The 15,175-nt window shown below is 36.0% G+C and overlaps 1 protein-coding gene across 2 annotated transcripts in view; it reads right to left on the bottom strand.

Annotated features, from left to right (window-relative positions):
• Positions 1-14,328, bottom strand: part of LOC100372676 (neuroendocrine convertase 1-like) — a 48,004-nt gene extending 33,676 nt beyond the window's left edge. For both annotated transcript variants that reach the window (XM_085506920.1, XM_085506919.1), the window contains exon 1: positions 13,966-14,328. In XM_085506920.1, the coding sequence (XP_085363046.1) occupies positions 13,966-14,130 (165 nt within the window). In that variant the 5' untranslated portion in view covers positions 14,131-14,328. The remainder of the gene's footprint in view (positions 1-13,965) is intronic.
• Between the last annotated feature and the right edge of the window lie 847 nt (positions 14,329-15,175).

Raw genomic sequence — 15,175 nt, 5'->3', positions numbered from 1 at the left:
ATGGCATGTTTCAATGCATTATGCAAATTAGCTAATTTATATTCAGGAATTATTTCAAAGTATCTATGCCACTATATGAAGTAATACGTATTTTAATAATCTTATGATTGAATGTGTTGTTTCCATGACACAGCGTTATGTACCATAACCATTAAACAACTTCCGGTTGCCCTTCTTTTAGATGTATGGAATTCAGGTCAGATTAATTTGTTTTAATTTGTGAGGACGTCAAAGGTTTAACAATAAAATCAACATTGCGTGTATTTGCGTGTGATAATCCTCGGTATTTATTCGCTACGACTCAAACAGGATTGTATTCGATTGTTTTAAAACTCACTGGTACCTGGCAATCTGACGGTGTTTTTATTGAAATCGGAATAATGAGAGTTAAATTAAAATTAGAATAGAGATTTAAAAATAGATGACGTCGAAACGCATGAATACAACTGTCTCATTTTTGTTTTGCGAAAATTAATCAACTGTTATATTCAATTTGCGTGGTATGTAAATTCCGTCTTTTACCTCGCCGCAACAGGGTACTCGATTACGTCACGGTGTTATCATGCTGTAGTGCTGTTGTCGTAAAGCAAATCAGATTTGAGGGGCAGTCGATTTCTTTGAACTAAACAATACATTGATAAACTGATTAACGGATAGTCTGCCTCCAGCTACTGTCGCCATTTTGAAACAGAAATATAGATTTCGTAAAACCACGGGATATCGGGGAGTTTGGACTACGCCCTCACAAACACATCTGTCGCGCGGTATTCAGTTTCCTACACAAAAACCTATGTTAGGTTAAATATACACTGTCGAATTGTATAATATTTCAAATATAAATACTATTCCATTACAATGTAATGTTTGATATTATTTAAACTCGAAATATTTCTGTACCTAATTTTTCGTCTATTTCGATAAACACACCACGAACATGATCGGTAACCGTGACACTTGGGACATACTAATTTGTTGTGATCAGCAAATAAGCGGGTTGGATATTTTTCACTCAAGCTGTCACCACACACGAGCCAAAACCTGCACCGATTCAATGTAATCCTTTTTTTTTTTGTCGTGAAAGTCCTGTTTTATGATTTCATATTATCGCTGTTTTCGGGGGTAACTGCTATAGCCAGGGCAACGCGGCGGAAATTAATTCTTCACCATTCATACTTCTTTACAGCGAGCAATCCAAGATTTTCTGTCTAGCAACAGGCAATTTCCTTCATAACCTATTTATTTATTTATTTTTATTTTTTTATTTTTGCACGTCACACTCAGAATTCAATATTTTGTCTACTTTCACTGGTCAGGGTTTGTCATATTAAACACATTTTTTTTAAATTAATTACATTTCGGAGCATGACGTGTTACGTCTGTAATATTGGTTTACAATGTTGGTCTATATAATCAAGGGTCATAAATACAAGTGCATTAATCCTGACTTACTTAATGTATTCATTTATCGTTTTATTTATTGGTGTATTACATTCCTTATCCACGAAAACGCACATTGTATGTCGCTAGGTTCTAAAGCGAATGCAGTTGAAATATTTGTATCACGATCACCTGACCCGTGTCTAGGTGCCACTGACGAGAATCTCTTACTATTCGTTAAAAAAAAATCAATTCCACGCACCAGCAATTTATTTAAATGATAAAATATTGTTCTTGGTTAGCTCAATTTCCCTTATTTCATCGGATAATTACGCAAATAGCCGTGTGACGTTTAGGGGCAAAATATCGCACTATTATCACACCACCATATGGTGGAATGAAATAAGGCTTTCAGTAAATTTATAACAAAACTCCTCGTCGGTTTTAATTTTTCAGCTCTATTCTCTTAATTACTTATTCACGACAATCACTCCAGATAATAAGTTGATTAAGATATTAAATTATAGCGGCTTATTCGGTATTCCTTCAGCGTCAGTTCTATTATTAAGTCGCTAGGCGGTTTCCCAGAGATCGATTGACACACGACAGGAATAACTATCTCTTAAAATAACATTCACAACTGACAGAAACAAAATGCATAAAATATTACTACAGGTATATGGGAATTTAAGAGACGAGTTATTCGTGATCGTTAATTTTAACTTTTCCTCGAATTCAGAATGGAATCTATCAATACAATTTTTCCTCGTAAATATATCAGCACAACCCGTCTTTTTCTAACCATGTTTGCGGGATATTTTCTACACTTGCTGCTCATGGATAATTTGACCACCTGTTGGTGTCGCGTTCATATAACCAGCAGACGACACATTTAAATTTCAATGCCCTTAGCTCACTCCGGAACCACTACAAATGAATTGGATTGGTAATCGTCAGCTAGTTGTCAAGCTGCTCTACTACGCATTTTACTCGTCGCCCACGTGAAATGAAAGAAACGAGAAATATTTCGGACGGGGATACTGTCTGGTGTTTTTAATCGCTAAATTCAGCCGATTTAAATTAACCCCATTGGCAAATTGGCGCTTAAAATGAAACAAAAATAAATAAAAAAAAACATGTCAAAACGTGTCAAATCGCCTAATAAAATAATTTATTATTTAAACATGTACCTGTATACCGATTGTTAGATTCATAAGTGGGCGGATTTTTTTTCAATCATAGCGGATGTATAGTTCTCTATTTATCGTTAACTGTTCAGACGCCATTTTTGTAACTGTCAACATTTTAGAGCAACATTTGATGTATATTTCCGTATATTGGATATCACTTCTGATTGGCTACAAAATTCTACTAAATTATTCAAAATTCTCGAGAACACTGAAAAGCGTGTAATTATAACTGTGTCTTTGTGGGTTTTTTTAACAATAATTTGTTGATATCCAAGCGCGAGTGACAGTGTGTATGGGACTAGTTGTGTTTCCGAAATTGTAGTGTTTGGTATTGAGTCACGTGGTGTTGAACGAGATATACGCCATGTAGTAGGTGTTGATTGCCTCATACAAAGACTGCGTTATCCGGTGTTGGCCAGGCCTGGGAAGGCTGGGAAAGGAGGTGGGGTCACAAATTTGATCATGGCAGTCACACGTACGAAGGATTACCAAATAAAAGGTGGTAATTTTAGCACTAACATCCGTTCTGACTATAATGGTCGTAGAACAAAATAAAACATGATAATAACACTAATCAGCATACATATAACACCTATGTATTTTCTATCCCCCGTATCTCATACATTATGACATGAAGGAAAGTTATCAGAGAAAACTCTTGATCTCCGTAGTCCGTATGTACAAATCACGTGGCGTACCTTGCTCAGTATATGTACAGTGCAAGGAGAGATGTCATTCCCGGGTATTGCACAATCATCTACACTGTTTACGGTTAATATTTGTCCTTTCCTTTCATTGTAATTGAGTTATGCAAATTTGCCTCTACCACATTTTTTGAAATAATAAGTTTCACTCCTACCTGCCTACCACAGATTCACCACCCCACCCCGAGTGTCAGATAGCTCCAACTACCAAGTGATTGCTATTAAAAGAAAACACAGTCCTTGTGTTTTTTCTCATATCTTGGCAAAAGTGTGCCATTTTTACAGTGTCATTATTTCCTGTGCGATTTTTACCGCATATCGTTACAAACCCCAATAAGAAAACATATTTTGGAAGAACTGACTTTGATTCAAAATTAAAATGGGTCGAACATGAATGAACAATTTGAGTTGTTAGTGTTATTGGTTAAAATAAATACCAAAGAACAGTGTTCGCACGATGTAAGTGATCTAACCAAACAAACAGTATCTATCGGTATACTAGCGAGTCGCGTGAATGCTTAATATTGCCAGTCGCGAAATACTGTGATCTTGGACGTGTTGAAAGTTAAAGGCATTTGTGAGAGTGGAAGTAGTGTGACTACAATTCTCCTAATAATTATGCATAATGACTACCATGAGAAAAACAGGTAGAAGAACTAATAAAGTTTCTTTGATTCAAATTGTTTTTGTATCTGCGTTAAGATAACTAAAGGGTGAACAATTTGGTTCTTAACTTTTTTTGAACACACGAGAACATTTTTTTTCAAACTTAAATAAATCACTGTGTATATACTTATGAGCGAATTTTGGCGGAATTTACTCAAACAGATATTTGTCCCAATCTTCGTTGGAGTCCGCGTTTGCTTGTGTTCGGCAGTGTTCTTCCCAAGATATAGAATGAAATCGCCGTAACAATAATCACACTAGAGTGGCACATTAGGCCATATTCACTACAACAGTATTTTATAGTAGGTGCGCACACACACTGCCGCAATACAAGAAAGGTTTTGTTCGGGAGGTATTTTTTCTTCAAAAGAAGTTTAGTCTCGTGGCGGCGGGGGGTTATTATTAAATGTGGCGTAAGTGTGTCTGCTGAGACCATCGGCCCATTTATGCATCTAAGTAAATAGTGTAAGATATGCACGCCGTAACCACGGAGAAACTATTACGTCTGGTTCAATGTTGCCACATTCTTATCGTAAAGGTATTATGGCAATTTAAAGCGCCATCCAGGCGTCAAACAGGTCGAACACCAAACACCTATAGTCCTATAACATACTACTCAGCCAGGGGTCGACCTTTTTCCTGTATAACCCCAGGTAAGATCTTAACTCAGGCAGCTAATGACCTAAGACACGTGCAGCCATTCCACTGCGATAGTGATGCTCAATTGAAAGTAGTAACGGAGATTGGAAATCTAACACATACCGATGCAAACCATGCATTGGTTTATACGAAGATTACAAATTGACCACACTTAGATGCTAAATAAAGTTTACTGCTGAAAATAATGAACATATCGTCAACAATTTGTTAATGCGATGGCTTGAGTTATGATTTAACCACAGCAGATACAGACTCGGTTTCGGTTGAATGGCCTATGAAAATTAGCATATTAAAATTATGTATTCAATTATGGGATAGGTGTTGAATTATTAATAAAAGAATAACAAAGCGTTCAACCAATCATTATGTTTTTTTTATAATAAGCTGCATCGTATCCCAGCTGTGTAGCCAGTGTACACGATTTTATTAACGTCAGTGCGGTTGTTCGTGTAGTAAAGGCAGGCAGTGACGAACAGGTGGTTCTGACGTCTGCATATAATATTGCATGTCATTGATTAACTGTCATCACTCAAGAATCCCACTTCAGGGGCAAATTGGGTTGTCGACTTTAAGACTGTCGACGGTACATCAAAGAATAGACATAGAATTGCATACAGTACTGAGAAAAGTTATTCCTAAAAAAATCTACAAGACATTCTAGATTTCAATGTATCGATTCATGTAAACACAATTGTTTCGACAAAGAAATGCAATATGATATTTTTGGAATTTAGAACAAAGTCTTTATGTACTATTTTCAAATGTATACGTTACTTACAAATTGATCGTTGTGTATTTAGAATGACACATCATATCAATCACAGCAAACAATAATGGCGAAACAAAATACTTGTTTCAATAAAATACTGTGTTCCTTTCAATACTATACTCAACGCATCGTAAAAAGAAACTTCGATATGTAAATTTAAACTGTCATCTGCTACATAAAACAGGGCGTCACACCTCTCATAGTAAGAGCTGTAGTTCTCAGGTTGGGGTTCAGGCAATATGGTATTGAGTTCGATATTTCCATCCAACATTAGAGTATAAAAGGCCAACCACAAACTGATATAACAATATCGATTATGTTAAAGACGGCGTTCTCGTGTGAGCGAAGTAATTTTCTCAGGAAATATGACCAATATAATCGATTGATTTGGCACAAAATCTCATAAACACAGGAAGAAGAAATATGTTAATATTTCGATTTCATTTTTCAAGATATGGAAACTGAAATATACAAAGAATTGAAAAGTACAATGAAATGTTTAGAGATTTAGGAATAACAAACGTCATAAATGAATTGAATAATTTGAAAAACGATGGCAAGATATATGTTAAAGGTACAACTCTCACAATGGTACGGTTTACGCCAGTAGTAGTGGTCTAGTGCAAAAGTTCCCAATGGTTGAACTACACTGGGATTCGCCGCATAATAGTTGTGTTATCTTTCCCGTTGATTTTATTTAAAGCATTCGACGTTTGAATTAAAAATATTTAAATACATCATCTTTTCCGATGTATATATCAAACACATGCGAAGCATGATGTAAAACTAAGGGGATGTTTTCTCCGGGGGAAGTTTTGTGCGAGGAACGTTTTGTTTGCACTCATTCGCGGGATACAAATAGTGTAGGAAATCATCATGAAATGGGAGTCCTACCTCATTCTCAGTATATGTATTAGTCGATAAACAGTACAAACAAGATTGACAGGTACCGTGACAATGTCATCGATTTTTTCCGTGTTTGTCTATTCGTAAATACATAGACCGTCCATTTAATTTAGATACTTTTGGATAAAGTATTGGATATCCTGTAGATAACGCTCTGAACGACGTATCTATAATTTTATCACTTAAAAATCGAAGACAAAATTGCCGATAATCGCTTCCTGTGTATGTATGCATGTATGCATGCAGGTAGATGATTTCCGAGTTCCGAAATCTGTGAAAAGACATTTCACTCAAGATACGCTTTTATCCGGTGATATCAACTTGTTAATGATCAGCTCAAGAGCGAATGGATTAGTATACGGCAAGAGATGTGTCGTGCACAAACAATGTTTGTCACTTGCAAAGTGCTAACTACTGTTCTAAACTTCCGTTTGCATCATTGGAAGAGGTCACCCGGAAATAGTCGACATCCTATGAAATTGATGCAAATTTCCCGTTTTATTTTAAGTGAAGCGTTTCTCAATATTAACAAAAAGTTGGACGTATGGTAAATTGATAATTTTAATTAATAGACACGCACTTGCAACTCGTATAAAACAGTCATTCATTAATGGCCGCCATGCAAGTTTAGCGGCACCGTAAACCTCCCGGTTTTGTGATATGCGATTCATCAAAACCGGGAGATGACTGACAATTGACATAAATTAAACCTTGCAGAGTTGTCCAGAATCACAAGAGATTTCAATGGCAAGTCGCGGACGTCTATTCTCATAAATGATTTATTATAAAATCATAAATCGCACCACTCTTCACAGTAGTGTCATCGCTCAGAGATATAATCTATTTTAACTGACGGTTAATTTCTGAAGCTAATTGTGAAAATTAGCACCTTATTTATGATGCAAGGCGAAAAAACAAGTCTACGCCACATTACGCTTTCCATCAGATTCTTTGTATTAAACTGCCGTGACGCTGATTCTATACCAAGTAATTTCGGGAGGGAGGGGAGTTAGGAGGAAAAGGACAGCTACATGATGATATTTATTTAGCAAATATTTGCACGTGACAATAGAAATATGCTTACTTAGTATACGTCATCGTCAAAGCTGTCACGGGCGTATCGACTGAGTTCGATGTAGTGGCTGGTGAATTGGTATAACAACGACGACAACCACAAAATCAACAACAGTACAGTGAGGTCAGATTTCTTCCATACATTTGTTAATTTTCTTTTATTATTAATGGGGTCGTAAAGACGAAACTGGTTGTGCACAAATGTGTGCAATATGGCGTATTTGACAAACGTCACAGCGTAATTTGGTATAAATTGGTTTTCAATCCTCACGTCATGCAATTGTTGAAAATTCAAATTATTCGTCCTAATGTATCAGATATAATAATGAGTCCACTATGTAAAATATTATCTATATATTCGTAGTTATAGATGTCATATTATTCGTCACATTGACGTCATGGCATCCATACTTGAGTTTGAGTACTGGAATTGGACAATACTGCAGCGTTTTATGTAGTGTAATTAAAATGGAATCTTCATTCCCTGCTGCAACTACTGCGCATGCTCTACCCATGTTCTGTTCGATATAAAGCGATATAGTGTTAGAACATCGCGGAATTTGTTCTATGATATCACTGTGTCATATCGCACATAACCTTGTTAAATCGCACATAACATTGTCATATCGCATATCACCTGGTTATTACCCTCATTGTTATATCAATCGGAACTAGAATATCGCGGAATTTGTACTATGATATCACTGTGTCATATCGCACATAACCTTTTTAAATCGCACATAACATGGTCATATGGCATATCACCTGGTTATTACTCTCATTGTTATATCAATCGGAACTAGAATATCGCGGAATTTGTACTATGATATCACTGTGTCATATTGCACATAACCTTGTTAAATCGCACATAACATGGTCATATGGCATATCACCTGGTTATTACCCTCATTGTTATATCAATCGGAACTAGAATATCGCTGAATTAGTATTATGATATCACTGTGTCATATCGCACATAACCTTGTTAAATCGCACATAACATGGTCATATGGTATATCCCCTGGTTATTACCCTCATTGTTATATCAATCAGAACTGTGTTATCGCGGAATGTGTTATATGATATCACTGTGTCATATCGCGCATAACCTTGTTAAATCGCACATAACATGGTCATATGGCATATCACCTGGTTATTACCCTCATTGTTATATCAATCGGAACTAGAATATCGCGGAATTTGTACTATGATATCACTGTGTCATATTGCACATAACCTTGTTAAATCGCACATAACATGGTCATATGGCATATCACCTGGTTATTACCCTCATTGTTATATCAATCAGAACTGTGTTATCGCGGAATTTGTTATATGATATCACTGTGTCATATCGCGCATAACCTCGTTAAATCGCACATCACATGGTCATATGGCATATCACCTGGAGACTACCCTTATTGTTATATCAATCGGAACTGTGTTATTGTATCTCATATTATAACTGCGTTGAATCGCACATAAATTGGTAATGTCGCGCGTATTAAGAATTACAGTACGCACTACTACCCCGTACAAAATAAATGCGGTGCTAATGTTAGCTCAATAGCAAATGCCCTTTTATACAAACATATCAATACTAAACGAGAGTTGACGTATGTCCACCTCACCCCCTTACCCGTGAAAATATTAAATCAGTAAAATTAGGTTGTATAGTTACTATATCATGTAAATAATGCTCAGTGACATATATAGTTTAATACTGTCATTGTTCAAATTCAGTACATTGTCATTTCAGTAACACGAAGCAGTAAATACGAACACAAAATGGAAACTATAATTCCAATATGGATGAACACAACTAGCTAATGACACGACATCGGAGTATAGATGGCTGTGTTATCACAAAACAGACACTTTAGAAATTAAATATTGAAATTTGATATTAATAAAAAGTAGAACAGAAAAAAAACAGTTGTTTTTATTTCGGGGGGGGGGTAATGAAGATATGCGTCACTTATCGCACGTCTTATTTACTATTCACTGTTGTGACGTTGCGCATGAATTACCGCGTCAGATATGGTGTAAACGTCACGGTGTTAACGTTAATCGTCATCACTTTATGTGTGTTTGAACACGGAGACACGGATATATGCAGCACAAACAAGATTCGTGACAGCAGTGTTGTCACAAGCACATAATACATTTTGAATATGAATAACAATTTTTACTCACATGATGCAATGACGTCAACAATGCCAAATAAAAACATATTTAATAAAAGATAAATCCCGATGCTGCTCAATAAACGAGTAACATCGGGGATAATTTCATAATTTGACTGCGAGGTAGACGATTCTGAAGCCAACCCAGTATTATTAGCTGATAAATATATTTATAAGTGAAAATGGCGATCGAATTTCAAAACGTGATAAACAAATACAAATTAATAATATTAAACAAAACAAAAAAATATAATATTTATCTAAAGTGTACAAAGCGACAGATCAACCCCAGAGGTTCGAGAACAATAAATCGAACGTTTACCTGCAAACGCTTTTTTCGAATACGAACGAGAAAATGATAAAATATATTCGAACAAATTAAATACCGCGTGTCACAGAAACTGTCTATTCGTCACCAAGGTAAAATAACCCACCAGTATCAGAAATTTAAATTGGTCTTTGACGGTTAATCTAGATTTAGCATAAATCACTGTATCGGAGAGTAAGAAGGGGTGTTGAATCTTGACAAATGAGGCTTAACAGGTATTTAACTTTAATCATTATAATTTCCTAGGATTAGTTTTTTCTCGACTATCTCAGTCACCAGCTAAATATAATCACTTGACCAAAAAAAGTTGAATAGCATAACAAGCTGTAGTTTAAAAAAACATAGTAGTATTGTGCCTCTCATTTTTTTTATATAGATAGTACTTTGAGTTAACATGTTGATTCCCAAAACAGAAGTACGTGGGAAAGCTTGAAAAAAGTTTACTCTGATGTGCGTATATGTTGTTTGCATATAAAATGTGGCTGAAACAGCAGCATAAGTTTCTATTTCGTTTTCAAGTTGGAAACTAGATCATAATGATCAACTTGTCGCAAATTCTGAGTTGTCGGTAATTCATGATCTCATCTACAATGCCATAAACTGGTTACGGCATATATATCCACGAACAAATCATTGTAGGGTTGTGATATTATTGTTGATAAAATACAGATAATAATGAATAAAATAAAATTCTGAAAATGTTGTAAATATGTCTCTGGCAAAAATAATCATCGGAAAATACAACATCACAAAGAGAACCTACCTCTGTATATTACTAATTCACATCTATAAGAAAGATGTTCAAGTTCAAATCTCGTGATTTTAAAATAGAATCTGGGGGATATTCACCTCTTATGGTTCAATGGGATCTTAGAGGTTTAACCCAATCTGTTGATACTATTGTTGTTTATGGAAGACGAAAATTAAAATTATTTTTTGTTACTACAATACTACTCGTGTATGTACTTTTGGAAGATATTACTTTATCTTGGCTAAATGCGGAATGTTTCCAGCCAAACAAGAATACTTTACTCGTCTGCCCACAGTTTCGATGTCAAGCCCTTCAAAGTGAGTAATGAATTCCGAATACTACGTGATTATAATCTTAAATGAGTTGTATAAACAATGTGATGATATATTCAATTCTACCTGTTTTGCACAATGTTATTCAATTATTCATGTATCCCACATTTTATAATTACCAGTATTTAGGTATTATCAGCGACCAGAACGTGTTGGTTTTTATTAAAATGTTGTTATTATATATTGTTGTGACATGGCACAGCTCTCGACATTGAATATCAATGTTGTCTCTGCTGATTTTTGCTAAGTGCGTATTGCTAGTGATAGTGCTGAGGGTACATACAGCGCATTTTCCACAGAAATTATATTACTTTCTTGGAACTATCTGACAGGGATGTGTGCCCATATATCTATCATAATGGTATTGTTCCCCCAAGGACGCATACGTTAGGAACGATTCTTGACATGTGCATGACTTCGTATAGGTCGACCCCTTTTCGGTGTTTAATACCAAGCTGATTTGAGCTCTGGTGTTCACCATTCATATCATAGCTGGTTCAAGAAATTGATTTGGAGTATGTCAAATAAATTTAATAAACACGCGTAAAATATGTTTTCTATCATAATCGAGGTCTATCCATTGTAAACATATCACCAGCATTATTTTCGTCAAATTATAGAGCATTGGAGATAAAACAAATTACAAGAAGAATCGTCACATCGAAATAATATTCAAAGCACAATAAAAAAGAAATTATGCGCAGAGATAATATATTACGGTTGCAGAGGGATCCGAGTGGTGGCGTAAATTTTAACAGTTTCTTACCGTTAGTATGCAACGCGTTGATATATGTGAAACTGACATTTAATATACCCATAGTTGTCAGCACATATGTTGGCAAACACTTTGTAAGAGTCTTTTACGCTAATGGTGCTAGCCAGATCAGAAAATAGCGCAGTCGACTAAAAATGGAATTTGTGCGTTCTTTTCCACTTTCACGAAATATGTAATATGTTTAGTTATCACGTAAGCACAGATTTACTGTATTTATATATTCAGAACCATTTTCGTAGCTATGATAGGACTTTATTTTAGATTCTGTTACATTAATTAAGTTTATCAACAAATAACAGCATCAATGTTATTCGTATTCACATTCAGGGCTATTTTAAATTAAGTCCTCGCTATATAAGACAGTATTTTAAATCCTGTTGCATAAATTAAGTTATCAATCAACCAAAGCCCAGTGCAATTCGTATTCATGTGCATATTTTGTATTAAATCGCAGCCAAATAAAATAAATTTACCGATCACAGTCTAAATGCTATTTATAGTCAGGTCTATTGTAATACGTAGATAGGATGGTATTTTAAATCGACTTGCATAAAATAAATCCATCATCCAATCACAGTCAAGGGGATAATTTACAAGAGCGGTACACTGCGATGATGTAATTCTTTATAAAACCTCTGATGTATTCATGTATATTAACGTATCCAGTGCTTACAACGTGAATTCCCCGCGCTTTTATACTGCAATTCATAAAACGTCTTTCGATCAATTCGCAACCCGAATGTTTTTTGTTTGTTTTTTTATATTCACGTAATATAAATGCATATATGCATTAATATTTTGTTTAATCTTCCTCTGCTACTAACTAATACTGTGACCCGGCCATTTCATAGGATACAAGCTGTGGCTATGATAATAAACAAAACAGATTAAATGTCCACATACAATGCAGCTTGTTATATATCTCTGCCTTAGGTGACCTACACACCATAGATGTGCTATTTTTAAAGAAAAGTATGTAATTATTATTTTAAGAAATAACCAAACAAAAATAATTAAAATTCAATAATATAATGTAATTAATATTCGCGACATTAACGTGAACTGTGAATTGTCCACCAGGTAATGTGTTTTGTTCATTTCATGTTACAGCACTACACGCAATTAAACGCTCAACCTATCAACGCACCGGAAATTAACATGGCACGGGAATGTGAAATGTACATCACATCGAGAGAATCGTTAGCTTTTAGCAAACACAGACCTGTTCTGGCGGTAAACATTTATTTCATAGCGCATTAAGGCTGTGATCTGACATGAGTGGTGTATTATAACGTTATAGGCAATAGATCCAGGCGCGTACAAGTACATCACCACAACGCCGAACGTTGCCGAAATTAGAGGGGGACTCATCGATCATATTTAAATCCCGGATCAACATGTGTTTTTACCAGTCACACAGGTGATTGATTCTTTTATCTACAAAACCCACTATTTTATCGAGGTTGTAATTATCTAAAGTTGCCCGCACATATAAGTGTACATACAAAACCATACCCGAGTTTGAATAATGACACAAACACAATGTTTTATAACGAGCTGGGAATATGTTGCCTACCTATAGCCGTTATTTAGAAATTCAACCATATGGTATATACCACATTTAATTCTATATCTTGTATTAACCAATTTAATTACACTCGCGGGGGACACTTCTCCGTTGTAGTTACGTTTCAGTCTGTGACGTTTTATGATGGATGGCTGGATTGATGAATGTTTCATGTTTTAGTGAAATGTACCTATCCATATCAGACTTGAACTTATAGTCATGATATTTAATCGAATCCCCGGGACACAAAATACACTTGTGATTTGCCCACGTGGGATTAATAAAATATGTTTGGCTTTGTTAGCTTTAACTCAAATATTTAATAGCATATTACATTCTCTCCGTTTAGATAGATGATCGTGGGGGCAGTGTCGACAGTATCAGGAAAACGCTTTTGAAGGCACCGCAACACCAAAGTATGATGGAATCAGTATCATCGTCTAAACGATGGCGAGCTTTACGACATGAACTTAATTACTGCAGGCACGTGTCATTTTGTAATAATATCCTGAAAATGGCCGGGCATTATTATTACGCCCTGCCGCGATGAATCGATTTCAACCAGTTAAGTGTTCAGGTCACATCCAACGCTCTCAACAAAACGGAATACCCTCATTGTCAATAATTAACACTTATAGTTACTTGTGATGATATCAGTTTTAAATATAATGTGTTCCTACCTGTCCGTGAAATACATATCCGTGCTCCTCGGCAACCATTCTAGCTTCCACTTCACCACCGGGAACATGCACGGCCCAGTCATTGGTGAAGTCTGTGTCCCCAACAACGTAAACGAAGGCTACTAGTACTACCGCATAGCGAAGTATCGATGCCGACCAGAACATAACTTTGGTTTAGAAAAATATAATTTAACTAAAACAAAACAAAAAATAATGACGGCTCTCAGTCGGCCGTGAAAGCGTTGAGTTGGTATGATTCGTCCTCGTATGTGATTGTTTTGATATATGCTATGCATAAAAATAAAATAGACGATTGTACTAATCTCCTGTCGCTGGGAGCGGTCGCGTCGTTCACAGCTGCTGTCATACACCACCGTATGTGTATCCGTACCAATAGCTGGTAACACTTTGTTCAGCTTTCCCGTGACGTCATCGATTTACCCATAATTCCTACTGCATTCACTAGCCGTGGCGACAGATGAATATCACAGCAAAGCCTAGTGACAGGTTTATGTTTTTCCCTAAGACGTTTTTTTTTTGCCGGAGAAATCGGGCGTGCGGCGGATTTTGCATTTCTTCAGCCATTGATCTGTCAGTCATTTCCTACGAAATATCTCTTGCGGCTCAAAGCCATTATTGCGACGTGGGGGTGTACAGTGGCTTTGATCCACGTGTGCTTAATCTTGTATAACTAGTAATCCGGTGTTATTGTAAGACGACAGGCAAAAACGTCAAACAATCTTTTACCGCAATTCAGAGAAATAGACAATGCCACGCTAATGATTACGGGGAATTTAGATAGATCTGGGGCTCCGTGAAGGCACATCACAACCATTTTCAACAGCGACATAGAAAGTGTCATTATCACGCTGAACGCATACATCATTTTCACTAAAGTGAGAGAACGACATATATTTAACAGTTATCAGAGAGGTTTATATTGCGATTTTAGCCACCATTGCTCCTAGCTGTCATACTCATTGGCGCCAAAATATCGTGAGCAATGGGTCGGATAAGCTGAAAGTGTCGCCACGACGAGTAGATGAACCGACAGGTGTCAAGTAAAACCTCGTCTCATCCTCGTTCAATGACAGCCTGAACTCAAAACTGTAATAATGATTCTCTACATATTAGAGTAGAACGTGTAAGACGTTATGCTTCACCCCAATTTCTCTGTAATCCAGTAGCTCGGAAAAGTCTACCGCGCAGT

The sequence above is a fragment of the Saccoglossus kowalevskii genome, chromosome 13 (assembly GCF_978046115.1).
Source record: "Saccoglossus kowalevskii chromosome 13, keSacKowa6.1, whole genome shotgun sequence".
Lineage (NCBI taxonomy): Eukaryota > Metazoa > Hemichordata > Enteropneusta > Harrimaniidae > Saccoglossus > Saccoglossus kowalevskii.
Note: the sequence above shows the minus strand (reverse complement) of the source record. Positions and strands in the feature narration are given on the sequence as shown.